Below are 26,898 nucleotides of genomic sequence, written 5' to 3' on the forward strand. Positions count from 1 at the left end.
TCCTCCTTCCCCTAGACTGCTGGGATCACACAAAGCTGCAGGTTTCACAGCCTGGCTGCATCATGATCCTACCTGCACCCTCACCACCTAGCACCTGCTGGCTTTCAGAGGATGGGAAAAGAATAAACCGGAGAAGCAGCACCGGAGGGACTGGGCAGCCAGAGGAGATGTGCAAGCGTGGTCCTGGAGTCCTCCCCGGCACTGCCCCCAAGGGATGCGGGCTGTGGGGCGCCTGCTCTAAGCAGTGCTGCTGGCCAGCCCAGACAGGGCCACAAGCATCCTTCCCTGTTGGCCTTTTTCGCCCTGCAATTAGCCGCTGTGCCCAGTAACCGTGCTGCCCTGCCCGCTGCCCTGGCAGACGCCTGCTTTGGTGTAGGGCTCTGGCACAGCAGCTTCCATTGCGGTTTGGTGTGGTGCAGGGCTGCTGCCGAGACCAGGGCTCGCTCCTGGGAGATCCTGAGGAAACACTTGAGGAGATTTGGTGATTATTTTTTTTTTTTCTTAAGCTAAAGTGTTTTCCTGCCTGCCCCTGCCCCACCAATGTAATGGGTTAAAAAAGCTGGATGCCATGCCATGCCACGCCACTTTCACTGGTGTACTCCTGGCAGGTCTGACCTGAGATTTTTAGTGAAAAGCTTGGTGAAAATTTGAAATATACTGGAGTTGGAGTGCTAGTTTTGTGTGTATTTCTGTTGCTATATAAATATTTAAAATTCATATATGTGTGTTCGACTTGGGAACTTTTATTCATGTGAATTGAGGTAGGAGTTCATATTAGCTTCATGTTTTCCTTAAAGCTGAGTTAATTGTTTGAAGACGTTCAAGTTGCTATGTTCTTCACTTGTTTTATCAATATGTTAATTACTGATACAAGAGCTGTTGAACATATGGGTTTCTATCCTCCTCCTGCTCTTTTTTCTTGTGGAGTTGGTGTGAGGAGGGAACCTGACAGGTAGTAAAAATGAAGGTGACAGCTCCACAAGTGAACTCTGAATTTATAGACTAAAAGTAAAGGTCTCTCACAAGCCAGTGCCTATAGGGAAGCTGGAATTGGAGTACCTTCTGAAAGATTAAGGAATTTAAGTACATACTGTAAGCTCTAATTTATAGAACATAGTCTTATCTTTAACACTTTAATGGAAAAGCACAGTCTTTGTAAAAGTTCAGTCCACGTGAAGAATATTACTTGTGCTTTGCTGGTTATTGAAGCTAATGGCTACTCTTTTATCCCATCTTAAAGAAAAGGTGTGGTCCTTAGTTGTAACATTTTGTGGAAGTTGTGAAATATTTTAGGTTTGTTTTTCAGTTGTTTCACAATATACTCCATTGTGTGCATTTCACATTAAATAACATTTCAGCTGTGTTTTGTGCACTGAATGTAATGTGGATAAGCTTTGACTGTGCTTGTTCTTAAAACACTTGTAAATCACAGGTTTTCTCTCTAAAACTGTAAATGCAGCTCAATGAAAACTCTGGGCAAACTGTCCATTTTCAACTATTTTATCGATGTATCCATTGGCTTGTGGGAAAACCTTGGGCTAGCACAGTGATCTTCAGACACAGAGATCGGGAAGTCACTATGTAAATGGACAGTGGAAGACACACATAATCACAGCTTGATGTCCTGTCTTTCTCCTTGACTTTGTCTTTATGATTTAGCATAACTAATTACTTTTGGCTCTATTCAGACATTGCATTTGTTAAGATGGTGCCAAACATTTGCAAAGAAGTGACAGAGCCAGAAAATGCCCTCATTCACCTTCCAAACCTCCCTGCTCGGTGACAACGGTGGGTGGTGGTCATCTCTCTGCTCTGTTTTACTGCTGTGGGCAGGAGATGAATGTGACAGTCTGGATGGTTGTGGAGAGCCATCAGTTTAAGATGCAGAGTTACTTGGGTTCTCAATCCCTCTGCACTGGGGAATGGAGGTCTTAGCAAAGGAAACTAGGTGTGAAATGTCCATCATCTTCTCCATGACCCTTTTTGTTCTCCCTGAGTTCGATGTGTGTGTCCGTCCTTCCTGTGGTCATCTTCTGCTTTAACCGTGGGAGGGGAGGAGCAGGGCTTGAGGCTTCGGTGTGTGTTTTTGTTTTCCAAGGTCTGCTTCAGTAAATGGATTCAGCAGGGAGCACAGTGAAGGTACAAACACAAGCATAGACAAGTAGTCACAAGGATTGAGACCTGACTTTTGAGTATGCTGCTTCGCTTAAAAAATAAATAAATAAAGAACTGGGGTGGGCAGGGAGAAATTAGTTGAAGAGGAGACTCGGATATGTTTATTCCACTGGAAAAATAATTCTTTTGATCTTCAAGGAGGTGTGTGAATTTAGGAGAGAGAAGAAAGACAGGTAATTTCTAGTTTTGCTTTTTTTTGTTTTGTTTTGTTTTTTCTGAAGTGGAGCCGCAGGCTTTTTTCCCTTACCCCCTCCCCCCCCTTTTTTTTTTTCCTTTATTATCATCAGACATTTAATTTCTCCGAAACGTTCCAGTCTCAGTGCAGCCTAAAAGCATTCAAACAGAATGCATTCAAACACACCTGTCAGACCATGGGGCAAATGATAAGGGGATGCCAGTACAGGAATTAGCTCTTTCATGTACAGCTTTAGAGCTAATGGTACTTCACTCATCTTAGGAGAGAGCTTCTGACTGCAGACAGTTCTGTAAGTTCTCACTTATATTGGTGTATTTGTTAATTTGATGCATTTCTTGACTTTTTAGTACATGAAAGTTCAGTTGATGACTTTTTTCCCCTAATAATTTGAAATATGTAAAACATTTACATCGCAACAACAAAACTCTTTCACAGGAGTAAAAAAAGTGCATTAATTCTTCATCAAGCTTGCCTTCTCCCTTTGAATTCAGCACGTCTTTTAAGTGTTGGGGTCCAGAAGCACTTTCACTACTAATTAAGCTGTCATGACTGTGCCTGGGGACAAATGGTCCCCTCTGCCAGCCCAGAGAGGGTCAGGTGGGATGAATGGCTGGAGGCAACGGCTTCTTAAACTAACCCAGCTAGACTTTCAAGAACATGTCTGATCATGGCTTTAGAAAAACAGTGAATGTTTAATGTAACTCAAAACCCGTGCTGATTTGTATCGTAATGAAAAATCAATGCTAATAGAGGAGTGTAAACGTGTTTTGTCTCCCCAGACAGCAGCACACGTACCATGGCTGGTACACCAGTCATTTCAAAGCAGTTACGCAAGGTGTTTTCTTCCATGTTTGCAGCAAAGTCACCACAGTTCAGCTGTGTGTTGACCTAGAGAAGACAGCTTCTAGGTCAGAGGATTGTCAAACGTCGCCTCGTGCTCTCAGCCCTGCGCTGCCTCAGGTTTATTACAGTTTTGGTTTGGTTTTTTTTAATCTCGTGGGCTATCACTGCTGACCTTCTCGTTGCCTTAGGAAGAACAGCACTTTATTAATATTTTGGTCCTTCCTGGATCATCCCTTGCCTCTGCCCATTCCTTCTGTCAGTGTCAATCCAAGGTTAAGCTTTTAGTACGGGTGGTTTTCCACTTTAGTCCCCAGTGCATCTGCTCACATGGTAGAATGCAAACAAACTTGAACTGGTCCCTGTCTGTGCCTTTTGCCTGCCCTGGTTGCCAGTGATGCTATCCAAGGGACTTCGCTGCTAATGTAGGAAGATGAAAAAATGAATTGGTTCAGAGAGTATTGCGTGAGGCAGAAGCACACGTGTTTTTCAGGAGAGTTTCTCTTGTCACTGCCAAAGCCATCAGACAAGGTGCGGTATCGGGTTTGTCAGTTGTCGTGGATAAGGATTCTCGGTGAGACTCTGACAGTAACACCTGCACCTCCTGTCACAAGGGCTTCACATCTGGAGTTGGAGCTGGGGACGTGCATTTTAGCCTCCTAGGTTTCCAGGTGTGGAGTTCTTTTTTTTGATACTTTGAAACCTGAAGACACTGTGAAACCCAATAGCCTAGGTGAGCCGGTAACCGCAGCAGAACTAATTGTTGCACGTGGTTTGACTTTCTGTATGAAGCATAGCTGGGTCGCTTTCCACATGTGTTACTGCTGCTGACGTGTGCAATTGGAGTTCATTTGGGGAAAAGGGGTAATGGCAAATCCAATAACATACAATATTCAACAGTGCTAATGTGCTATTTTGCATTTATTTTGTGGAGCATGCTAGAAAGGATCAGGTGCAAGAGCGAAAGAAGTTTCTCGGTTTCATTTGGTGATATAATGTTTTATTTGCCAAGGTGATTCATAACTGACTTCATTGAAGAAATGCTTTTAATAATCCTGTTCTCTAAAGTAGTTGCTTAAGGTGTGTAGTAGCACCACAAAACAAAGCATATAACAGTGTATGGTGCTATTGACAATGTAGCTATAGGCATAATCAGTTCAAATGAGTAAATGCCTCTGTAATCTTTATGCATTATCAAGCTACCATTTTAAGGACTTGTATTTGCAATATTAGCAGCTGGGGGGTTTGTGGGGGAGAGGTGTCTATTACAGAGTTACCAATTAAGTTTGTTAAGCTGATTATAACCATATGAATTTGTTAAAATGTTTAATTAAAAATGTCTGAGAATAAATTTTTATGAAGCTTTCTTTTATGGGCTCTTCATTTGCCTTGAAAGGATGTTCATGCATCATTCAATAAACCTTCAAGCTTTCTGGTATTAAATTATTTCAGTAAAATATATTTAAGCTTAAAAAAATAAATTTAGGAATAATAGGACTTTAACATTTGAATTTATCTCTAGTTTGTGAGTTTACTATGTGAATTCTTTGTGTTTCAATGTAGGCGTTTAGATGCCAACCATATCACTGCCATACCAGAAGACAGTTTTGAGGGTCTGGTACAACTGCGTCACCTTTGGTTGGATGACAACAGTTTGACAGAAGTTCCCATCTATCCCCTCAGCAACCTCCCCTCTCTGCAGGCGTTAACACTGGCTCTTAACAAAATAACACACATTCCTGACTATGCATTTACAAACCTTTCGAGTCTTGTTGTTCTGTGAGTATTTGTAATTGTATTTCACTTTGATTAAGTTTTGATTAAGCTAGAATGGCACTGAAAATGGTATTTTGCTATGTTTTAGTTCAATTGTCTAGTAACAGCGTATACTACCAACACCAGATGATATCATGTATACTTAGACAACCCACTGAAGGTCTGCTAAAGGCTTTCTCCTAAACAGAAAGTCAAATGGGCTATGGATAGTGAGATTGCCATATATTTTCCTGACATCTCATTTTATTAATGAATATTTGAAATATTTTCTCTGATAACCATTGGTTATCAGAGAAAGCTTTCAGAGATATTAAAAGAAGAAAATATTATCTGCCACAGACCTGTTTCTGTGGAGTCTTAAGTATCTCCAAGGATGAATATGAAAAATTACTTTGATTTATATGTTTAAATCATATTTTATCACACTTCTGGATAGTGAATAAAGGTTTAAACTAGGTTGTCTTGGCTGTGGGCAATCTATCTGTTGACATATGAGGAAGTAAAAGACATTCTGCTGCATAATCTGCCCCATGTAATGTTTTTTCTAAACCATTTAGCTGTCTTGATTTCATAGAAATATCTGCTAATTTGTTAACTTATATTAAATCTTTAACTTATTTTCATGCTTGTTTTTTTTTGTTTTTTAGTCATCTTCATAATAATAAAATAAAAACTATAGGAAAGCACTGCTTTGATGGATTAGACAACCTTGAAACCTTGTAAGTATGCTTTTTAAAGTAATTCACTGTTCAGTGTTTGTGTCATTCCCAGCTTAATCAAGGTTACTTTACTGGTACGGTGGAGATTTTGCAAATAAGGCATGTGTGCACAGCACAACCCATACCACCAACACAGCTCCAGCTCAGGTTTTGGAACTGGAGGCTTGTATCAGTGCAGTGCTCCACCAAAACTAATTAACTATGTTGAGAAGCAGGTAAATATTAGCCTGGGTGAAATGTCATGCTGGATGATGTGGCTCTAACGTTCCAGGCCCTGATCTAGCTGATGTATCTTTGCATAGCACTCCACTGAGTCAGGTGGCTGTATCAGAAGTGTTTGAGTGGCCCTGTTGGTGATAAGGGACAAATATTTGTTTCTCAGATTTACTGTAGGATTAAACATATTTAAGATACACTGCCAAAACTGTTGTGTGACCTCAGGAGGTTTCTTGGAGGGCCCCAGCAGGCTGTTTCTCCGCTGCTCATCCCTCGCTGGATGGACACCACTACCTGCCTAGGAGACTTGCTGATGTGTCCCTGCAGGTCCTGAACCCAGTCCTCTGCAGGCTGGTAGAAACCAGCCCAGCTCCTGGTTCCCAGCCTCTCATACAAGAGATTCACCTGAGTTCACTGCAAATACTGGCAGATATTAAGATGATGGACTGGTTTATTTGAAACAGTGAGCCTTAGGTTCCTCTGGGCAGAAACAGAGGATGGGGGCAGGAGGCATCACCTTCCCCTCGCCCCATGTCTGTCGTCCCCACTGACAGCTCATACTCCCCCCAGAACTGGGTGTCCACAGTGGCTAGATCCAAGCTCCACAGAACTCCTTGACCTCCAGAGTGCCTCCTTGGTGAGGAACAGCTTTCAGCAGCTTGGGTTACACTCCCCATTTCCCTTCCCTTCACTCAGTGAATGTGGTATTTCCTTCGGCAGCACATTTTGTTGTGCTTAGGAGAATGCTAAATAAAGAGAACAAATGATGGAGGGTAAGGGCATGTAAAGCCAGTGACAACCTCTGTTAACATGAGGAGTTTGGATGAGTCCAGGAATGCTGCTTACTCCAGCTGTCTTGTCATTCTCTTAGAACCTCAATTAAGTAATAATTAGATGCTATGTAAATGTGCACAGACTCTCAAAATGGTTTTCCTTCTCATAAGGAATCCCTTTTGCAGAAAAAAAAGACTGTAGCTGGTCCTGACATTAGCGCTAGAATGGTGACAGGTTAACTGAGATTTCAGCAGATCCCTGTCACTGATGGGTGGTGATTCAGTGTGATGAGATTTCCCTCTGCTTCTGATCAATATTCATAATTGGTTTTGCTACAAGGTCCAGTGTTACCTAATGGCTCATTTACTGTTTATTTTGTAAAACCCAACAGAAAAATTTTCTCAGTAAGCTAATACAAATGAACACTCTTTATCTACTTTCTTTTTTCAGCTTTAAAATCTTAGTTCATTTCCATGTAAATTCTGTTGAAGAAAAATGTGTGAGTTGTTGAAAAATACTGAGCTTTGCTGTAAGGAAATCTCATTTGACTTAATATGAATAATCCTCTGGATAATAGTAGATAACTTACCTAAGGTATTAGCTGGTTATAAAGCATGCACAACATCAGAAGACTAAATCTAAGTTAAAAATCAAGTTATTTTGCGGTCTAGTTAAAGATGTTCTGAGAACATTTTACTTTCATTGAATTGTGTTAAATAAAAATTATTTTAACAATTCATCATCGCTATTAAGAATTTTATAATTTTCCTACTTTGTTTCTTCTAGGGATTTAAATTATAACAACATGGTAGAGTTCCCTGAAGCCATAAAAGCACTCCCAAATCTAAAGGAGTTGTGAGTATTATTTGTTCTCCCTTTTTACCAGTTTTCTTTCTCCTTTCCATAAATAAAAAAGGAAAATAAGATCCCAGTTTTAAGAATCATTGTCTCATTATGCAGCGACCTAGATCAGATTAAGTTATGTTAAGTGATGCTATAATTAAAGGAAAATATAATCATCAGCTAGAGAGAGAACCTACTGAAAATTACTTTGGAGTTATATAAGCAAGCAATTTATTCAGGAGAACTATTAGCATAGATCTTAATCATGAGCTGGTTTTGGCCTCCAGTAGCAGAAGCATTCACTGATCACACATGTTTTCCTTGTCCCCTTTCTTAAGAGGGAAGGAAGAAGAGAGAAAGCACAGGATCATGTTTTGGACAGAACAATTTCTTTCTAATGAAACATTTTCAGTTTAGCTGATGTGCAGTAGATAGAAGTCATGCCTTCAGAGTTACTCCTATTTAACGACAATCCTATTTTTGGTAGGATTGGGAATTGAGTAGGTGTGAAGAAAATGACTGTTGGTTGAATATACTGGCAGTATATTTTTAAATGTTGTTTTTTTTTCTTTGCTAATATCTTTAGGGGATTTCACAGTAACTACATTTCCATAATTCCTGATGGTGCATTTGCAGGAAACCCCCTTCTAAGAACGATGTAAGTAATTTTCATGCATCTATTTTTAGTCTTTAGCAGACAGTGACTGTAAGAACAGTGATTGAAACATGTTTTTCATTCCCAGACATTTGTATGATAATCCTTTGTCTTTTGTGGGGAACTCAGCATTTCAGAATCTGTCAGATCTGCATTCTCTGTAAGTATCACCTCAACTATATAGTACAATAAATGGATATGAAATGTAGTGGCTAAGAACTCAAAATAAATAAATTTTCTGACTGCCTCTAACCTTTCAGATTGTTTGCAGTAAGCTTTTAAAAACATTATTATTGTTGGGAATATCCAGTTTCTTAAGAAGATCTAATAAATATGCTCTACAACTTTTTTTTTTTTTTTTAAACCTTTGTTACCTTGCATAAGACACATAACCTCAGGCCAAATGCTCAGGTTCTTACTTAAGCAAACTGCAATATGTCCTAGGTGCTTTTTGAACAGGGGTGTACATTGTGAGAATGTTTTGCAGGTTAGTGCATGCATGTGCTCAAAAGATACCAGTTCTGGGGGTGACGAGAAAGCAAAATGGTGCGAGACTTCAAACTTTGAACTATAAACTACCTGAGTGTTTATGCCCTTTTCATACGTGTATTGATATGACTCTTTCCAGCCTAATGAATTCCAGTTGTTTGCTAATGGAGGAGTAATTTACTAAGCAAATTAATACTGTAAGAAACAGTGAAAAGACTATCTTCATGTGTAAAATTTAAACAAAAGCAATAAGGATGTTGGAATGTCTCCTTAGTGAAAATATCTACCTGATAGCAGGATTGACTGTCACAATTCTTTGCATAATAGTTTACAACTAATTTTCTTGGGAATTTTTTTAGGGTCATTCGGGGTGCCAGCATGGTGCAGTGGTTTCCTAATTTGACAGGAACTGTTAATCTGGAGAGTTTGTAAGTATATTCTACAGAGAGAATTTCCAATAATTTATTGGTTTTGCTTCGTGTGAAGTGATAGAAATATGATAAGTGGGTCTGGAGAGCAACTTGGATATAAATTATCTTCCTGTCAATAAAGTAATTATGTAGCTTTCCTTATGGTGATACCTGGGTGCCTTTTAATTTTTTTTTGATAGGGTAAGCTGACAAAAGCCTATGAAAAGGCCATTGATTTTAATTAACACTCCTCTCACAGACCTGAAAAACAGAAAAGTTGGCCTCTTCTGAGAAAATGAACAAACAAAAAAGTTTGGGTGAATCTAGCACCCCAATAACTGAGACACCATCCTTACTCTGCTTACATGTGCTTGTTATGCCATCTGCCATCAACAATTCAAACATTTTTTTTTCCTTTTCCACAGAACTCTAACAGGGACCAAGATAAACAGTATTCCTGTTAATTTATGCCAAGAGCAAAAGGTGCTACGAACTTTGTAAGTATGAATGTTGTGCTCCTATTTTCATCTGCAACAACATGTTTTAAAAGAAATTTACATCTAATTTAAATTTAATACTTTTACGTATTGCTTAGAATTGCTCATCCTAGTAGTTCTGTTGAACTTGGAAATCTGATTCTGGTTTCTTGATTCTTCAAAACGAGACTCATGACAGAGTTGATAGAATGCCTTAGATTCCTGAGACAGGGTCCCCTTTATGGAGATGCACTGTATTTCTTTCATATTTTATAAAATACGTAAGGCAGTGCTACAAAACAGTCTTTGCATTTTCAAATTGACTCTGGCATCATTCATTCTTAACACAACAGTAATCATCGACATTCAGAGATTAAGGAAGAGTTTAGTTGTAGTGCTTTGCCTTTTTGTGTTCAGGAACACAGGAGAGAGCATCAGGAACCAAGAGAAATGGAGATGAGGATTAGGAAGGGGATAGTAATACAATGGCAAGACAGAAAAAGCAGTAAGGATGTGTTAAAATTAATGCAAAAAAACCAAACTGGAAAATGAAACCATTGGGAGGGACAGGCAAAGCCACGTTTACAAAGGGTGCACACAGGAAAATTTGGAACAAAAGCAAGTGCTGAAAAATGGAGAAGAAAAAGATGTTCTGTTTTATAGAAGAAAAATTAGGGAAAAAGAATGGTGAGGTAGGATCGATGTTCACTGAATTCAGAGACAAAAAGGAGGAGGGAGATAGAAATGTAGTTTTTTAAAAGGGTTACATAGAATCATAGAATCATAGAATGGTTTGGATTGGAAGGGACCTCAAAGATCATCTAGTTCCAATCCCCCCGCCTTCAGCAGGGACACCCTCCACTAGATCAGGTTGCTCAAAGCCTCATCCAGCCTGGTCTTAAACACTTCCAGGGAGGGGACATCCACAACTTCTTTGGGCATGAATAGAGTGAATAAAAGGCAATGAGTCAACATTTTGCAGAGTTCTGTAGACAGCCTTATTTCTGCTATTTGCTGACTGTTGCAAGCTTGATATAGCAGTTATGTCTTTCTGCGTTTTTGGGTGTATATAATTTTTATAATCAAAGTGGGGCTAGTTAGGATGGCTGTGGAGAGATGCCACTAGTGATTCCATTCAGAATTTGCTCTACGCTGCCCTTAGTTTTTCCACAGAATGTTACTAACAGGAAGACTTTTCTGACAATCCATGTAATGGTTGCAAGTGATGAGATGTTTCAAGTAGAAAAGAGTTGAACTAAGCACCTTTCTCCCATTTTTCTGTTTTGAAGGGACTTGTCTTATAACAATATAAAGGACCTCCCAAGTTTTATGGGCTGCCACTCCTTGGAAGAAATGTAAGTAGAAATACATGTTGTTTATCTTTATTACCTCCTTAGTATGAGGAGTCCAAGTCTTTAGAAAGTTTTTTGCTTCATGTTTGATCATAAGTTTCTCAGATTAAGAACAGAGAGAGATAATATGACTATCTCATGTGAGGAGTGTGCTGGACAGAGAATTCAGACACTTATGTTTTCCTCAATTAGCTAAGGTTTAATTGTTCCTGTGGCACCAAGAAGAATGAAGAACACCTTAATCCTGCATTTCATAGTAGTATTGCTATATGCATGAATGGAATGAGCTTTTATGTGTTTTCCTTCCTCTTACCTCTTCCACATGTCTTCAGTTCTCTCCAACCATCAGCTTATGCTTGTGTAAAATGTTTTTTCCTCTAGTCCTTGTAAGGCACATTCAAAACCCATCTTTGCTTTTCTTTCCGTCGTTGCTTTAAAGGTTAAGCTTAATTTCCAAACCCTACACAATTCTTCTGCCTGCATATGTTCCTACTTCTCCTTCTACCTCTACTGCTCTCAGGCTTCTTTCCTTTTAACCAGAGTGGGGCTAACAGACTTCTCACAGGCCTCTACTGTTACATTTTGGTATCATTAGGCTCATTGTATGCATGGTTCATTGTAAAGGGAGCTAGTGAATTGGATGTATAATTTGCCCGTTAGCTCTTCTCAACATTTTCCTTTCATAAATCTGTATTTTAAGAAGTGAAAGTGCACTCAGGATAAGAGTATGGCCTAAAGATTCCTTCAGAATTAGGTAGATTTGTTTTACATCTCAGTGTGACTCTTCAAAGTTCACAAAGCATTAACTTTTAGCTTGGAAATAGTGAGTTATGAATTGGGATTGGGCAGAGGTACCACAAAAGAGCTTCATGGTTGTATTAACATGGCTAATGTGAAGTGTAGAGCAGATGCTTAGACAGATTGCCTTCAAGGTAAAATGAGAAAAATCTTGCCATTGGTAAGGCTAAATCTGTGTATTAGCAGGCATCAAGGTACCTCTTGGTTTGAAGCTCAGTTTGCTAATCGAGTTCTGTTTCTACTTCTTCACTTTGCAGTTCCTTGCAGCACAATCGAATCCATGAAATCACAGAGGATACCTTTCAAGGACTGTCCGCCCTTCGTATCCTGTAAGTGTACATAGTTGCATTCTGAGTAAAACAAGATAATGTTGTTGATTCCCATGTAAACTGATGTCAGGGTTTGGTGTTACAAATCTGATTGATGGCAAAAGGCCAGGTGTGCTGGATTTCAAGGTGAAACAAACCATATAGAAGAGATGTGACGAACAGCAGTTAGTTTTCAGTCCTGTTCTTTGTATTTTCCATTTTACTTTTTTATAGACTATAAATATATATTTTTTTATAGATATATGGAGATTAAAAAAGATTTTTTTTTTAGTAGTCTGCTATTTTGCATTATGTTATTATTGTATTATTCCATTATATAGTACTTCTTGGATAGATCCTACCTGTTTTCCTCAAGAGGAGCAGACCAATAAACAAAATTATCCCTTTCCCTTTCATCTCTAGCTATATGAAGATTATATAGGAACATTGAAATTATCAGGAAAATAAAAAATCCACAAATTGACAGGTGTTTTAAAAGGAATGTTATAATAAAAGTCATGGTGGTCCAGCAGGAGCTGGATCTGGACTTTGAGATCCAACAAAGCAGGCACCCTTCTGCTTATTCTTTTGTTATCTTCCCCCACCCCTGCTGACGTGCTCTGCTACAGCTGCAGTTTGTCACCAAAGGGATCGTCCTGGCATCTTCAGCCTGGGCATGGGTGGTGCCAGGGTCTGCCTCTGCCTTGGGAGCACAGGCTGAGCTGCTAGTGCCAGGAAGGAAGGGGAAGGGGGCAGGAATGGGAGATGGATGCTACCTTGGGGATGAGGTGAAGCAGGATACAGCTGCCTTACCAAGGGATTTGGCTGCTACTGCACCAGGCTGACTGGAAAGAGAGGGGCAATGGGAGGGTTGTTTGGCTTTTCTGACAAAGGCACAATGTATTTGTCACCTTAGCTTTTTTCTCAGAACAGTGGCTGTTACAAAGTTTTGATGAAACTGCTAAAATAATCTCATTTAACATTCATTGCAGTGACCTCAGTAGAAATCGGATCCATCAGATCCACAAGGAAGCTTTCACCACTGTTGGAGCTATCGTTAACTTGTAAGTAGGCTATTCCGTGCAGCGACCTCGTCTCTCTATCATTCAGCTGCTGAGATAGTAAATATTTTCAGCTTAAAACTAATATGTGCCCATCGTGTGTTTCATCTCTGTGCATCACAAAACCTCTCGCCAGCTGAACGTATGCAGGGCACAAGTCTTCAAAGTGCCTGCTGCACTGACAGGCATTTGCCAGGCTGCAGCCTCGGTATGAGACTTCAGAAAGCCTTCCTACTTCAATTAAATGTGTGCTATAGGATCTTCAAACTTACTTTCTTGTAACACTGTCTTAATATTCACATTTCAGAGACCTAAGTTTCAATGAACTCACTTCAGTTCCAGTTGAAGGATTGAGTGGACTGAACCAGCTTAAACTTGCAGGCAATTCAGAGTTGAAAGAAGCTTTGGCAGCAAAGAACTTTGCAAAGCTCCGGTATGTTGGTAAATAACACTACAGAGTGCCTCACTTAATGTTGACAGTAACGAGGGACATGACAACAAATGAAGCCAGTTTAGATAATATTTAGGACAAACAATCAGCCCCTTTGCTCAGTCTGTAGGGCCTTAATGTTGGCATATATGAAAGGGCATCTGACTATTCTGGTATAGAAGCCATTTGCAGACAATTTTCTTGGAACTTTTAATATTTTTCTTCCACCACTTTTCAGTCTGACATTGGAGTAGTGGTTTGGGTGGATATTTACAAGAACAGAATTGAGGAACAATAATGCAGATAGTTGATATTGTAGCCTTGAGTCAGAAAAATAAGTTTCTGCTCTGCTATTATCTCTTCATTTACTTGGACTTTTTAAAACTCTGTATGCAGCTGTACTTCTCTACCAGGATTATGTACCATTTCTGGGAAACATAAACAGACAGTAGAAAAAAAAAAAATCTTATTTTGGGGTCACAAAATAAAGAGTAAGAGGAAAAGATATTTTAACACTGTGATCATCTGGGAGTTAACTTTGTTACAAAACAGTTACTTTTTAATGAACTTGCTTCATTAGTTTTCAGTTTAAGTTGTACAGTGACTCCACACACACTGATCAGAATTTATTTTGTATATGGAGTAGAATGAGCAGTAAAGAGCTCAACATCACAGACTTTTCTTTGTGCCCTTTGCAGCAGACAAAGACTTGGATTTGTCCTTTGCATCACCTGTCCTTTGTCTCAGTGCAAAGGTTCATCAGAAATGGTTACAACTGATTCAATTTGAAATAGTTTTTTATTAGCAACTGTGACAAAAAGAAGCTTCAGTTTTAGGACTGAAGTGTGCCATTTATGTATTTTTAAGAGATGATAATCTGAACTCAGGTTACAACGGGTAACACTCTCTGTTCTGCCTGTGTTTCAGGTCACTCTCTGTACCATACGCTTACCAGTGCTGTGCATTTTGGGGTTGTGATTCTTATTTAAACTCTAACACTGAAGATTCCAGTCACCAAGATCAAGGTGCTTTGATGGATCGTGAGAAGGGTAAGTGTTTCATTGTACTAGACTGGTGGTGTTATTTTGGGCCAGACTGGACTGAATAACAGTGTATGTTGTCTTTGAAAAAGGAAATTTGGAAAATGTAAATCTTTATAGGGATACAAAACCTGTCTCTGAAAGTGCTTAGTGGCTGCTTACAGACAGGCAGTGCCATGTACTTTCTAAATGTGTAAGATTTGCCTATTTAAGGGAAAAAAAAAATATTTTTTTTTTTTAAATTCTACACTACCAGTAATGTTTCTGTCATTTTCTGCCAGAATGAAAAGCTTTTTTGGTTCTCAGTATTTTGACCTTCCTGTTCAGAAAGGGCTTGTCCTTCCACTGTCTACTTCAGGGCCCATAGATCTTTCCTCAGTGATGAAAGACGTTGCCTCTTTGTTAGGAAGCGTTGTGAGTAGCTGGGGCAGGCAGGAGTAACTCAAACTGCTGCAGCAATTTCCACACCGAGCGTTTGACCTTAGGTGGCAAACTAGAACAGCTCCAGTTGTTAAAGGCTTGAACGTTGGTGAAGTGTTAGGACTTTGATCTTTCACAGGACTACTTCCATCCTAGGCAGCTTCGCTGCATTTCACTTTTTTTTTTGTTCATCCTACAACTAACCTGTTTTTCATTTTTCCTTGGATACAGCTGATGCAGATGTTCTAAGGAGTGAGGAAAACGAGGAACTGGGACAGACTATTATTCACTGTACACCAGCAACAGGTAAATCTTATAATGTGCTGTAGCCACAATGAACTTCAGGCATGGTGTTATGCAAATAGCTGTCTGCAGAATTACATGTTCCATTCCTCGTGGTCATTCTGTACACAGAAGATTAAATTCTACAATGCTTGGGTGAAACTTCATTTGGTGTCAGTGTTGTTTGGATGAGCAATCACAAAGATTTGCCTCAGCTTTAGACAAACAGTACTATATTGGAGAAGTAAGCATAAGCAGAACATACAAGACTAATACTTTTATTTGGAGCCTGCTGTGTTTAGTGCACTGTCCCCTAATTCTGCATTACTCTTGCCAAAGGGATGTCTGTGGAGCAGACTGTCTGAATGCTCATCTGTTTCAGCGAGAAGTCAGCCTGTGCTTTAAAAGCTTAACTCCAACTGTTGTCATTGGTGGTTTTAACGTAGCCTGATGTCTTTGCAGGATTGAGGAGGAGGAACACTCGTGGTCTGCTCCCCAGCTCTGCTATAGCTGTATTAATTGTCAGCAGAGGGCTGCTACAAGTAGCTGGAGCAGGCAGTAGCATCTGTGCAATAGATATCTGTGCAATAAGTAGTCTTATTGGCATACCAGAACCACTCCAATTTAGGCTTGAAGTCCAGGAGAGCTGAAAGTCTTTGATCTTGCAAACAAATATTTTCATTCTAGGCAGCTTCATTGCTGCCCTTCTGCTTATCTTCCTCGTACGGTGAATTTCCACACATGGTTCCACTCAGCTCCTAAAGTGCTTGCTGTGGTGCCTCCTACTTCCTTGCCTTTACCACACAGGCTCTCCAGAGGATTCCTTCTATACATCTTGTACCCTCCTGTTTGCATGAACGGGAAGACATAGATGGGGGACAAGGAATGCTTCCAGTGAAGTTACTTCTGGATGAACAGGGGTTTTCCAAGTCTTCTTTCACTGTCTTCTCATAAACTGGTATTTTACATCCATTATGAAAATCTGTTTGCTCTTCATCTTTTGGGCTAGCTGTGTATATAGAATATCACAAAGATTTCTTGATCACAGACAAAAAAATCATGATCAGAAAGTCAAATATATTATTAATGTAACTGTATGTGATCTGCGAATGAATTTGACCAAGGCTGCTTATTTGCTTTTGGTCTCCTGTTCACAGAATGAGAATTCAGATGGTGTGTTACATGGGTTAAATCTTTAAAGCCTTTAGCTCTCTCTTTTTGCCCACGCCAGAGATGCTGTAGCTCTAAAAGGAATGAAGAGCTTGTTTTACAAGTTCACAATTTGCCTTGTTTTTCACCAGTCCCTCCCATACTAACAACTTGTTTTCTATGCCATGCTGTCGTCTGGTCATAAGTAGGACACTCCACCCACCATGTAAGTTCTGAATCATTGCTCATCTTGTAGATCCACTTTCAGCTTTGCCTAATGGCAGGAATGGATTGCTGAACAGTGGCACTCAAGTAGCACAGCGCTGAAAACTGCGAAGCTCATCCTTCCAAGCATGAATTTCTCCTGGTGGGCTGGGAATTACTAGCGAGAGAGGAGAGCAACTTTTAACTCTAAGGATAGTTAGACACTGGGAGAAAGACAGGAACGTGTGATGGGTTTGGTTGTCTAAATTAGATAACTCCCTGTACAGCTACGAGAAAACAGACTTCAGATTGATTTTGGAAACACAGCATTGACATTTTAAAGTTTCCTAAGTAGAAAGTTGTTTTCATTACTAAGTAGATTCAGGTTAGCAGGTATTGCTGCGTCATATGAATGTACTGTAAAAATAATTATTCCAGCAAGGATGTCTTACTCAGGAACTGCAAAAAAAAAAGAGATTTTACTGCTGATTTTACTGGTCTGATAATCCACTTAGCACCATTATTTCTTGCCCAGAAATGAAGCTTGCTCGTTTAAACAAAAAGATTTGGTTTTTGACTTGTCAGTTCAGTAATTTCTGTAAGTTGCTTTAGGCCTTGGGAGATTTTTGCGCTGCCATTTAATCTTTCTGTGCAGTTGCTGTTCTCACATTAGGGATGGGTTGTACTTACCTTTCAGCTGCCTAAAGGGAGGGCATGAGCTGCGCAGAGCTGGGGGTCAGGGGCTGAATCCGTCTCAGAAGCTCCCGCCCGAGGTGGCAGGACAGTTTGGCATTTTTTTTGCTCTGTCTTCAGCTCCCAGAGTACCCGACTGCAGGGAGAGATCCAGCTATTGTGCTTCAGACAATTAGCAGTGCCTAATGGGGATGTAGGAGAGGTTAAACTCTTCTAATTGTTACTTAAAATCAGTAGGATTTCCCTATGGAATAAATAGCAATTAGAAGGATTAGAAGGGTAAGCAGTAATAGTGACCTTTTTTCCTTGTCTTGCCTCATATTATTTTGCTTGTTGGATGTTTTTTATTGCTTAAGCTTTTTTAAGTGGCAAAAGAAGAAGGAAAAAAAATCATTTTCCCTATATGAGTTTCCAAGCTCACAGTGCCTTTCAGTGATGAGGGTAGGGGGGAGGGCTTGGAGTGAATTCCTGTCCCTATTAAAGCTGATTAAATTGAATTTGTCAGCTGTTTTACAGATGTTTCCTTGTGACCAGGAGTTATTCCAGAATACATGTTTGTGAATCATTTTTTGAGAGAACATGTTACTTCTAAAAAAAATTCTTTCCCTTTACATGTCTGTTGTGAACACTTGCTTTTACTTTGTTACCAACTTTTTTTGAAGTATGAAATCTAAAGAAAATAAAAAGAATTCAGGTGGCATGAATAAAAGCTGCTTTGAGTAGCTAAAAGGTAATTAAGTTTGTTTAGCCAGCTTGTTTATACAAAGTATTCTCAAGTGACCATTCATCACAGTAATTATTATTTCAGGCATAATTAATTAGTAAATAGCTTCAGCAGAATAGTTTACTTTCAACTGACCTATTTAGCAGTTCAGCTGTGCAGTCTATTCACGAATTAATGAGTGCTCTTGTAATACCTTTTGAAAAATCTTGCTTATTAAGGCACGATTTTTTTCCTAAATTGGTTGTCTTTCTGTTTTTTTTCTCTCGTTCTAGGTGCTTTTAAGCCTTGTGAATATTTATTGGGCAGCTGGATGATTCGACTTACTGTCTGGTTTATTTTTTTGGTTGCTTTGTTCTTCAACCTGCTTGTCATGTTAACAATATTTGCATCCTGTACTCCATTGCCATCTTCCAAACTGTTCATAGGCCTGATTTCTGTCTCTAATTTATTTATGGGAGTCTATACTGGTATTTTAACTTTCTTGGATGCAGTCTCTTGGGGAAGATTTGCTGAATTTGGCATATGGTGGGAGACTGGCAGTGGTTGCAGAATTGCTGGGTTTCTTGCAGTCTTTTCATCCGAAAGTGCCATTTTTTTCCTGATGTTGGCAGCTGTTGAACGGAGCTTCTCGGCGAAGGAGATCATTAAAAAGGGGAAAAGCAATCGCCAAAAACAATTTCAAATTGCAGCAGTTTTTGCTTTCCTGTGTGCTGTGGTAGCAGGATGCTTACCACTTTTTTATAAAGCGGAGTACTCGGCATCACCCCTTTGCTTGCCCTTCCCCACTGGAGAAACACCTTCGTTAGGTTTCACGGTAACTTTAGTGCTCCTGAATTCATTAGCATTTTTGCTAATGGCTATTATCTACACTAAACTGTATTGCAACTTGGAAAAAGAGGACCTCTCTGAAAACTCGCAGTCCAGCATGATTAAACACGTCGCTTGGCTGATCTTCACGAACTGCATCTTCTTCTGCCCTGTTGCGTTTTTCTCATTTGCACCATTGATCACTGCGATTTCTATCAGCCCTGAAATCATGAAGTCTGTTACTCTGATATTTTTCCCATTACCTGCTTGCCTGAATCCAGTTCTGTATGTGTTCTTCAACCCAAAGTTCAAGGAAGACTGGAAGTTGCTCAGGCGCCATATGACCAGGAAGAACGGAGCGGTCGCAATTGCCGTCAACACCCAAGGGGGCTGCGTGACGCAGGATTTCTACTACGACTGTGGCGTGTACACCCATTTGCAGGGTAACATTGCTGTGTGTGAATGTTGCGAATCGCTCCTTTTATCCAAGCCTGTGCCCTGTAAACATTTAATAAAATCACACAGCTGCCCCACGCTGGCAGTGGTGCCTTGCCAAAGGCCGGATGGCTACTGGTCGGACTGCGGCACCCAGTCAGCCCACTCCGACTACGCGGACGAGGACGACTCCTTCGTGTCGGACAGCTCAGACCAAGTGCAGGCCTGTGGCCGTGCCTGTTTCTACCAAAGCCGAGGATTCCCTTTGGTTCGTTACGCCTACAACATACCAAGAATTAAAGACTGAAAGGCTTTTTGCCATCAGCTGTTCTAATAAAGAGATAAAATGCTTCGTAGACCGTCGTCGCCTGTTCTGACCTTTCGAGCAGGAAGCACTTTTGGAATCATGGTTTAGTGTCGTTTGTAAAGAAGGGAAGTGGGCAGTAACTTCTTGAGCCATACATTTAAAAATAATTAAACAAATAAATCGGTTGCCCTGACTGTAAATAATTAATTGGTAAACCAAATTTGTTACCCAATATTTTTACTCTTTCCACGCAGTAGTGGTTTCTTTTATACAGTTTTTTTACATGCTAATGGTGTGTTTCCACGTTGTGCTCCAGTTGTACTTTGCTTCTGCTCTTGGCGAGGTAAGTTCTGTTGTTTTTTTTTTTTTTTTTCCCTGCCAAAGCACAATATAAAGGACAGCTGTTTAATATTAAAGAAATTATTTTTAAATGTGACTTTTCTATGATAAAGCAAAAAAACTCTCTTGCTAGCTTTGTATAGTGTATTCAGCATTGAATCTCAGGATGAATTTTACTGCAGGGCCAAAAAAGGGATTAATTCTCCCACACGTAACTGTGACAGCAATACAGAAATACCATGTTTGTTTTGTATTTTAAGCCAACGTTCAATTTTTTAAAAAGATTTCATTACAATAAAGCACTTGTAATCCACAATATCTGTAGACTATGAAATAAGAATGTTAACAGCTGTCAGGAATAATAGGGTTGAACACATTTTTCCAGTGATGATGCATTACTTCAGGTGAACCACAGCAACTTTCTTTGGTATTTTGCAGTCAGTTCACACTGCTGGAAGGAATACCAGTGCACCGGGGGTGTTAGCAGTGCTGTCGATGTACACAGCTCATGTCTTTGCAGAAAGACTGGCTAATACTCTGCAGCCTGTTGAATGTTCCAGCACCCCAATAATATCTATGAATAGACTGAGATTTTAGCAAATGGAGGGAAAACAGAAAGCAGTTTTGCAATAAAGAAAAGCATTTTTCCAATTATTTTACTAAGTACACTGTGCAAAGTCACTGATTTTTATGTAAATCAGTGCAATATTTTTAAACCATTCACGTCCTGAGACCCAAATGATTTAAGTACAATCAGTGATCCATTTATCTATATTTAGTTTGAAATCTGATCGATAGAAAGTTATGAATGCATGATTAAGTAATTACCTATGTTTCTTGAACAATACACTAAATCAAGAGCAAATCCACTGCCATCCCAGTTAATCTGGAGACATTCTCATTAAGATTTAAAGCTAGATTGCTGTTTTGAGAATTAAACTGTATATACTGTTCATACAATGAATTTTTATCTTTGTATTGTAAATTATTTGATAGAACACATGATGGGAAATGTGGCTTCAGTTCATTTTGTTAATTAAAGCTACCTCCTAAACAATAGTGGCTGCCAGTAGCAGAATGTTTAAAATGTGGTTTATATACTTTTTGCATTGTAAATAGACATGGTTGTATATTGTCACTGTAATAAAAACTGAATCCTTGTATATCAAAATCATGTAGTTTGTACAAAGTATGGGAGGATTATTTACAGTGTGCTGTTAATTTTGTAAGCCAAAATATTCACATGTATAAACAAAAGAGAAGAAAACCAACCCAGAGTTGTTAATTCTTATATTTACACTTATGCATATTACATCTGCAATTAGCATGGAATGTTACACTGAAAGCAAATAAAGGGTACATGAACATTGATGGTTATTTATCTCTTTTTCAAAAGTTAAGGCTGAAAATGGTGAACATGTAAAATTATTGAGCATAAATAACATGTCATTTGCTCTCCACTACATGGGACGAGAATTTTGGGAAAGAATTGCCAGCTAAGTAAGTTTCCAATTTACAAGTGGGTTTATGGTCTCGAACTAATGCTGACTCTTGGCATGCAAAAGGTTAAAACTGTCAGAGGACAGATTCCTCTTATAAAGGAATCTCTTTAATAAAGGCATTATAATGTATTGTATTTGACTTGAAATGTTTTTAGTATGGCTTGGATAATCATACAGATGATGATTTTGGTTTTGATACTATTTCCATGCAGAGGTTTGTGGGGATTTTTTAGCCATGGTTTTGTAGGAGTCCCAGTCTGTTTCTCCCTCCCTCCATCTGTTGGCAAACCAGTCACTGGTAACGAGAATACTTCTAACGAGAATACTTGTCGAGAAGAACGACAAATGTCAGACACCATTTCATAGTAGGGAAGGAAATCCAACTCTCAATTCCAAACAATGTTCTTGATTATGGATTTATTTCTTCTGTTTTACAAATGAGTCTCCACTGAAATGCCATTAAAATGGTCAGATGCAATCCATTTGGAGTTACAGTATTTCATTTATACGTCAGTGTGGTTTTGAAGTTACAGTTACGCTAACAGTTAATTTTTCATGCAGTCAGCCTGGTGTCTTCCAACACACGCAGGTTTTATCTGCCAGTAGAGGTGAAAATACAGACACTGGCTACTAAAATCAACCCGTCAAGAAGCACTGCTGCAAAACTTGTCTGTCTCGGCATCACCATGTGCCCAGCACCTATGGGTGAGCACATAAGGAGAACCCGGAGAAATCCAGGTACCTAATGCCTCCTTTGTTGTGTCTTTGCTGGACAAGCTGATCTCGGTTGCAGGGTGTAATGTTGAGATGTTCACAGCTGTGACAGGAACACTGTCCTCTGAGAACTTGCTTCCTCTCCCTGCTCCAAAAGTGGCATCAAATATATGGGGACAACTTGTCTTAAAGTTGTGCTGTGTTAGTAAGTTCTGAGACTCAAATGAAACTTCCCAAGTTACCCTCTTCTGGGGTGTCTGCAGGAAATAAATCCTCTCATGTCCTAGAGTCCAACATTAGCTGAAACTATTCTTACAGTGACAATGTCACAGACCTTCTAAACCCCTCAAAACAACTGTTGTACTGAGCTGCAACACTGGATTTGGCAGAGAAAAAAAAAAATTGCTGTTAACTTTATTTAAAAGAAAACTTAATGCAAGGAGAATGTTTGTTTGTTTTCCTTCCTCATCTGTTGTTGTGAGGAAACAGCTTTCTGCAAGGGGACAGAGTCACGTGTCAAATTGCCCAAGTTGTTGCCAAGGTATTCCCTGCCTTTCCCTCCCTTAAGAGTAATTTCTTACGGACAGCTATTAGCCTGCTCTGTGGCAATTATGCTCCTGACATCTCTTAATTTGAAACGGAGCCTTTTTATTCTCTTACAAAAATAATGCATCTACTTAGCAACTTTTTGGTCTAGATTCCTTTTGGCCTTTTTCATTTCTTCCCAGTAGTATTTCCTGTGTTTAATCATAAATTTACTCAGAAATTTTAAAGTTATACAGAGATACTTTTCTCCAATAATTCTTTTGGCCTTTGTTTTTATTTTTAAGTCTTCAGTTTTAATTTATAGGGTAATATTTTTAATTAAAAGCACAATGCAGAGTTTGTTTCATACCTACTCTCAATTTAATAATTTTTAATTACATAGATGCTTTTGATCTTTTACTGCTAGCATAATAAGTTTATTTTTAGCAAGAGCTTTTTTAATATTACCTTTCACATATCATACAGTAGAATCTGATTTAGCACTAGAGTTCAGTTGGAAGATAATTCAGTAAATAAAGAAATTAATTAAATCTGAAATGGGATAATACATCACAAGTTACTATTTTCTTTACTGTTGTATACTGCAAGAACTTAGTGAATGGACACATTTCATACGTTGCATTCATAGCACTACACTACTATGAAATATCATCGTTTAGGTTTTACCTAAGAAATACTAGTTAATGGTCACTGTGGCATTTACAGGGAAATTATTTAGATTCGAGGGTAGCAAGATATGGAGTGTCTCACTGGTTTCCAGTAATAAAAGTATAACCTATAAGTGTCTTTTGAAAATTTCAGCCCCAAATTTAAGTAAGAAGAGAAAAAGACTTTGTGCAGAAGCATAAACTAACTGAACAGGTAAAAGGCTCTTCAAAAGCAGCAGGGCTGGGATCTCCAGCTAACGTACAACAGTTGAGTTGAGGAGATCCTGCTACTGATTCAGCAAGGTGGAGTTTGAATAGAAATATGTTTCATGGAGTTTTTGCATGTTCTCCTTAAGCTTAAGACATGTTGTCTAAGCCTTAGTTTGTGCCTAAATTTAGTGAGGGGTTTTTTTTCAGTAGGATTATATTTATGCTTTTTCTGTGTTCCTTAATGCAAGTGTGGAACTAGACATGTTATCTGAAAGCAATCTTACCTGATTCTTTTCGTAAAATCTAGTTAGTATTAATGAGGTTGAACTGAGAGTTTTCCTTCTGATGTTTTCAGAGATTGAGTTGATCAGATTACAGTTGGATTTCTAAAATTCAACTAATTTCATAAAGACGAGTTGGCAAGTTCAAGTATTTCAGAGAGTTGCAAATCAGGGTAGTTAGTGTTTCGGGGTAGTTGGTTTATGCCTCGAATTTAATTCATTTCTATGTTTGTTACCTGTAAAATTGCTTTCTTGACATAATTTTGTATGTAAAATGGTTTTTCAAACACTGTGGATGGCAATTAGGGATTACTTGCGAGCGATTTGTCGGGAGCTTTTGGATGTTCAGACACGCGATTGGTGTGACTGAACAATGTATAGCTCTGTGGATGTGTCGCTCTGTGTTCACTCTGAATTTAACTTCCTGCTGCTGTGTAGCTTGCGTATTCCACAGCCTGTGATGGTGTCGAATCAGTTAGCACTGAAAGGCTGAATGGTTTTGTTACTTCTTTGGTGAGAAATCAGGCTGATTTTTCACAATGGTAACAACTGTAGGGGTATGTCTATCTATATTTATTCATTACACTCAGTTGTTTGCATCAACTCTTGTGCTTCATTGTGTTAGTTTGATTTTGCCCATAGGTTTTAGCAGTGTTGGCATTTAATTCCTGCCATGGCAGCTGCTTTTTAGAGGGAGTCTGTCTATTATGGCACTAAATTCACTGAATTAAGGTTTTGCCACGAAGCACATCCTCGTACTGTGCTCTTTGTCTGCTTGTCAGTCCTGTGGCCATAGGAATTGTGTATGTGAACCTGCAGGACTGTTGTTTCAGTCATTAGTATTTTACAATTGTTTGGGCTCTTACCTTGCTGAGGCGCCGCATTTTGCACCTTGTATCCTAAGAATTCAGTCTGATTTGACATTTTCTTGTAATTTGGCATGATATTTAGGTTCTAGTGATATTCTGCTTTTTCTAATAACTGAATCATCAGCTTAAATTATTTTAATAGGTGTAATTTGTTGCTTCTTAGGGACTGTAGCTGGGAATACTTGCATCTTTATTTGATGATGATCAAGTGGATAGAGTTATTTTAACTTAATGAATATCAATTTGCTGCATAGGGATGTAGTCAGTGTTATAGGAGTGCTTAGATCAGAGATGCATTCTGGCCTTTATTTTGTATTTTTGAACTTGCAGGAAAACTGTTCCAGATGATCAGCTGGTTAGCTCTAGGATAGCATTTGTTTTTTTCCTACAGGAACCATATTGTTATTTCTCCAAACTGCCAAAACAGCAGTTCCCATGAGAAGGTAAGCCAAATTTAGAAGCTCCACCGCTGAATGGGGGAAATCCCTCGTAGCTCACCTCTGCCTCCACCTCTCTTCCCGGTTGTAGTCGTGCCCTCCTGGCACTTGCCTTGTTTTGGCCTCAGCGCTCGTCAGATGTCTCCCTGAGGTTTAACTTGCTCAGACCACAAGTTCCTTGGCCAAAGAGTTGGATGGTTTTCTACTACATTAGCAAGGTAATGTGGCTCAGTGAAGGGTCTGATGAACAGAGGGAGGGTGAAGGAGGTGCTCCTGAGAGAGGGGAGAGATGCAGCCCTTTTGGTAGAAAAATTATGGACTTGGGTGCCTGTCAATCTGCAGCCCAAGCACCAAACAGCCCATCTTAAAATTCCAAAGTATGATCATTTGGGTATTTTTTAGGACTGTTAATGATGGCATTGAAATGTCTCCCACCTCATGGCACTCATTTTTGGTGGTGTCTAGGCACACATAATGGTTGTGTGTAGGTTTGATGGCCTTTTTATATCATTGAGCCAGTGAAATTCAATTGTTACTGCAAGTCAATTGCCTCAAATGTCACAAATCACTTTCCCATTTTAGACAAAGCATTTCTAATACTGTTGCTTATTTTTCAACTTGTCTATCCAACTAAAAGTATGTTTCTTGTTAAACTCACCTACCCGGAGATTCCTGGTAAGAACAATTATATCAATATAGCAACCAAATTTACAATCACTTTCAAACTTTTCTATCTCTTGTTAATATCAGTAATGCTTCTGCCTAGTCAGCCACAGCAAAATGACTCAAGTTATAAGGGCAGTGGTGGACTGGAGATTCCTAGTAAGAACAAATATATCAATATTTACAATCACTTTCAAACTTTTTTATCTCTTGTTAATATCAGTAATGCTTCTGCCTAGTCAGCCACAGCAAAATGACTCAAGTTATAAGGGCAGTGGTGGAGTCCCCATCCCTGGAGGGATTGAAGAGTCGTGTACAGGCATTTCTGGGATTCTGTAAAAATCTACACACTGCTAGTCAGCAGTTATTCCTTGACAGATGAGATTCGAAGGCAATGAAAAGCTTCAGTTGTACGTATGATTGTTGCTGGTACTTCTTAAGGATTTGGCTAAGAAGGTGGTCAAGGTGGCCCAACATCAGCAGGGAAGAGGAACTGTGTTCCCAGGACTTGGAACCATGATGGAATATTGACAAAGTATTTAGTGGCAAACAAGAAAGGACAGGGATGTATTAAAAAAACAAACAACCAAAACCCACTACCACCAAACAAACAAAAACCCCACCAAACTGATTTAGAACAAATAGTTGTGGACTCGGGAGAATTAACTGATCGGAGGGAAGGGAGAGGAGACCGTTAGCCTAGCAGAGGTGCATGAAAAACAAAAGTCTTTAGAACTTTAAATCAGAAACAAGATTCTGATTCCGAGGACTGAAATGGGACGTTGCAGCTTTGTAGGACAGACAACCTTTGACTTGGCCGCTAGAAAATGCTGAGTGTTGGAATCATCAGCTGCAGATGAGGTTGCTGGTTCCTGTTTATTGAACTGGTAAATGTGAAAAATGTTATTAAGAAAGAACAGGTGTAGATTAGCGTAGGAGAGTGTTCGCTTCACTGGGGAGAGGGCCAGGGCCAGGGCCAGGCAGGCGGTTTCAGCGCCCGCCGCCTTCCCAGGGTTCCTCCCTCGTCCCGGGTGTCCAGGACTTTACTGGTCAACACCAAACCGAGGGCGGCCGGTTCTGACCCCGCATTTCCCGGTGCCGCAGCGGGAGG

At 39.5% G+C, this 26,898-nt stretch overlaps 1 protein-coding gene across 1 annotated transcript in view; it reads left to right on the top strand.

The window, feature by feature from the left end:
* Nucleotides 1-19,579, top strand: part of LGR4 (leucine rich repeat containing G protein-coupled receptor 4) — a gene marked incomplete at its 5' end in the record, with an annotated part of 41,701 nt that extends 22,122 nt beyond the window's left edge. Inside the window, 14 exons of the mRNA XM_010163421.2 lie at nt 4,775-4,990; nt 5,635-5,706; nt 7,483-7,551; nt 8,126-8,197; nt 8,283-8,354; nt 9,043-9,111; nt 9,519-9,590; nt 10,859-10,924; nt 11,977-12,048; nt 13,020-13,091; nt 13,396-13,521; nt 14,446-14,567; nt 15,210-15,284; nt 18,303-19,579. Of these exons, the coding sequence (XP_010161723.2) occupies nt 4,775-4,990; nt 5,635-5,706; nt 7,483-7,551; nt 8,126-8,197; nt 8,283-8,354; nt 9,043-9,111; nt 9,519-9,590; nt 10,859-10,924; nt 11,977-12,048; nt 13,020-13,091; nt 13,396-13,521; nt 14,446-14,567; nt 15,210-15,284; nt 18,303-19,579 (2,452 nt within the window). The remainder of the gene's footprint in view (nt 1-4,774; nt 4,991-5,634; nt 5,707-7,482; nt 7,552-8,125; nt 8,198-8,282; nt 8,355-9,042; nt 9,112-9,518; nt 9,591-10,858; nt 10,925-11,976; nt 12,049-13,019; nt 13,092-13,395; nt 13,522-14,445; nt 14,568-15,209; nt 15,285-18,302) is intronic.
* Nucleotides 19,580-26,898: the final 7,319 nt, after the last annotated feature.

The sequence above is a fragment of the Antrostomus carolinensis genome, unplaced genomic scaffold, assembly GCF_000700745.2.
Source record: "Antrostomus carolinensis isolate BGI_N321 unplaced genomic scaffold, ASM70074v2 scaffold3172, whole genome shotgun sequence".
NCBI classification, from domain to species: domain Eukaryota; kingdom Metazoa; phylum Chordata; class Aves; order Caprimulgiformes; family Caprimulgidae; genus Antrostomus; species Antrostomus carolinensis.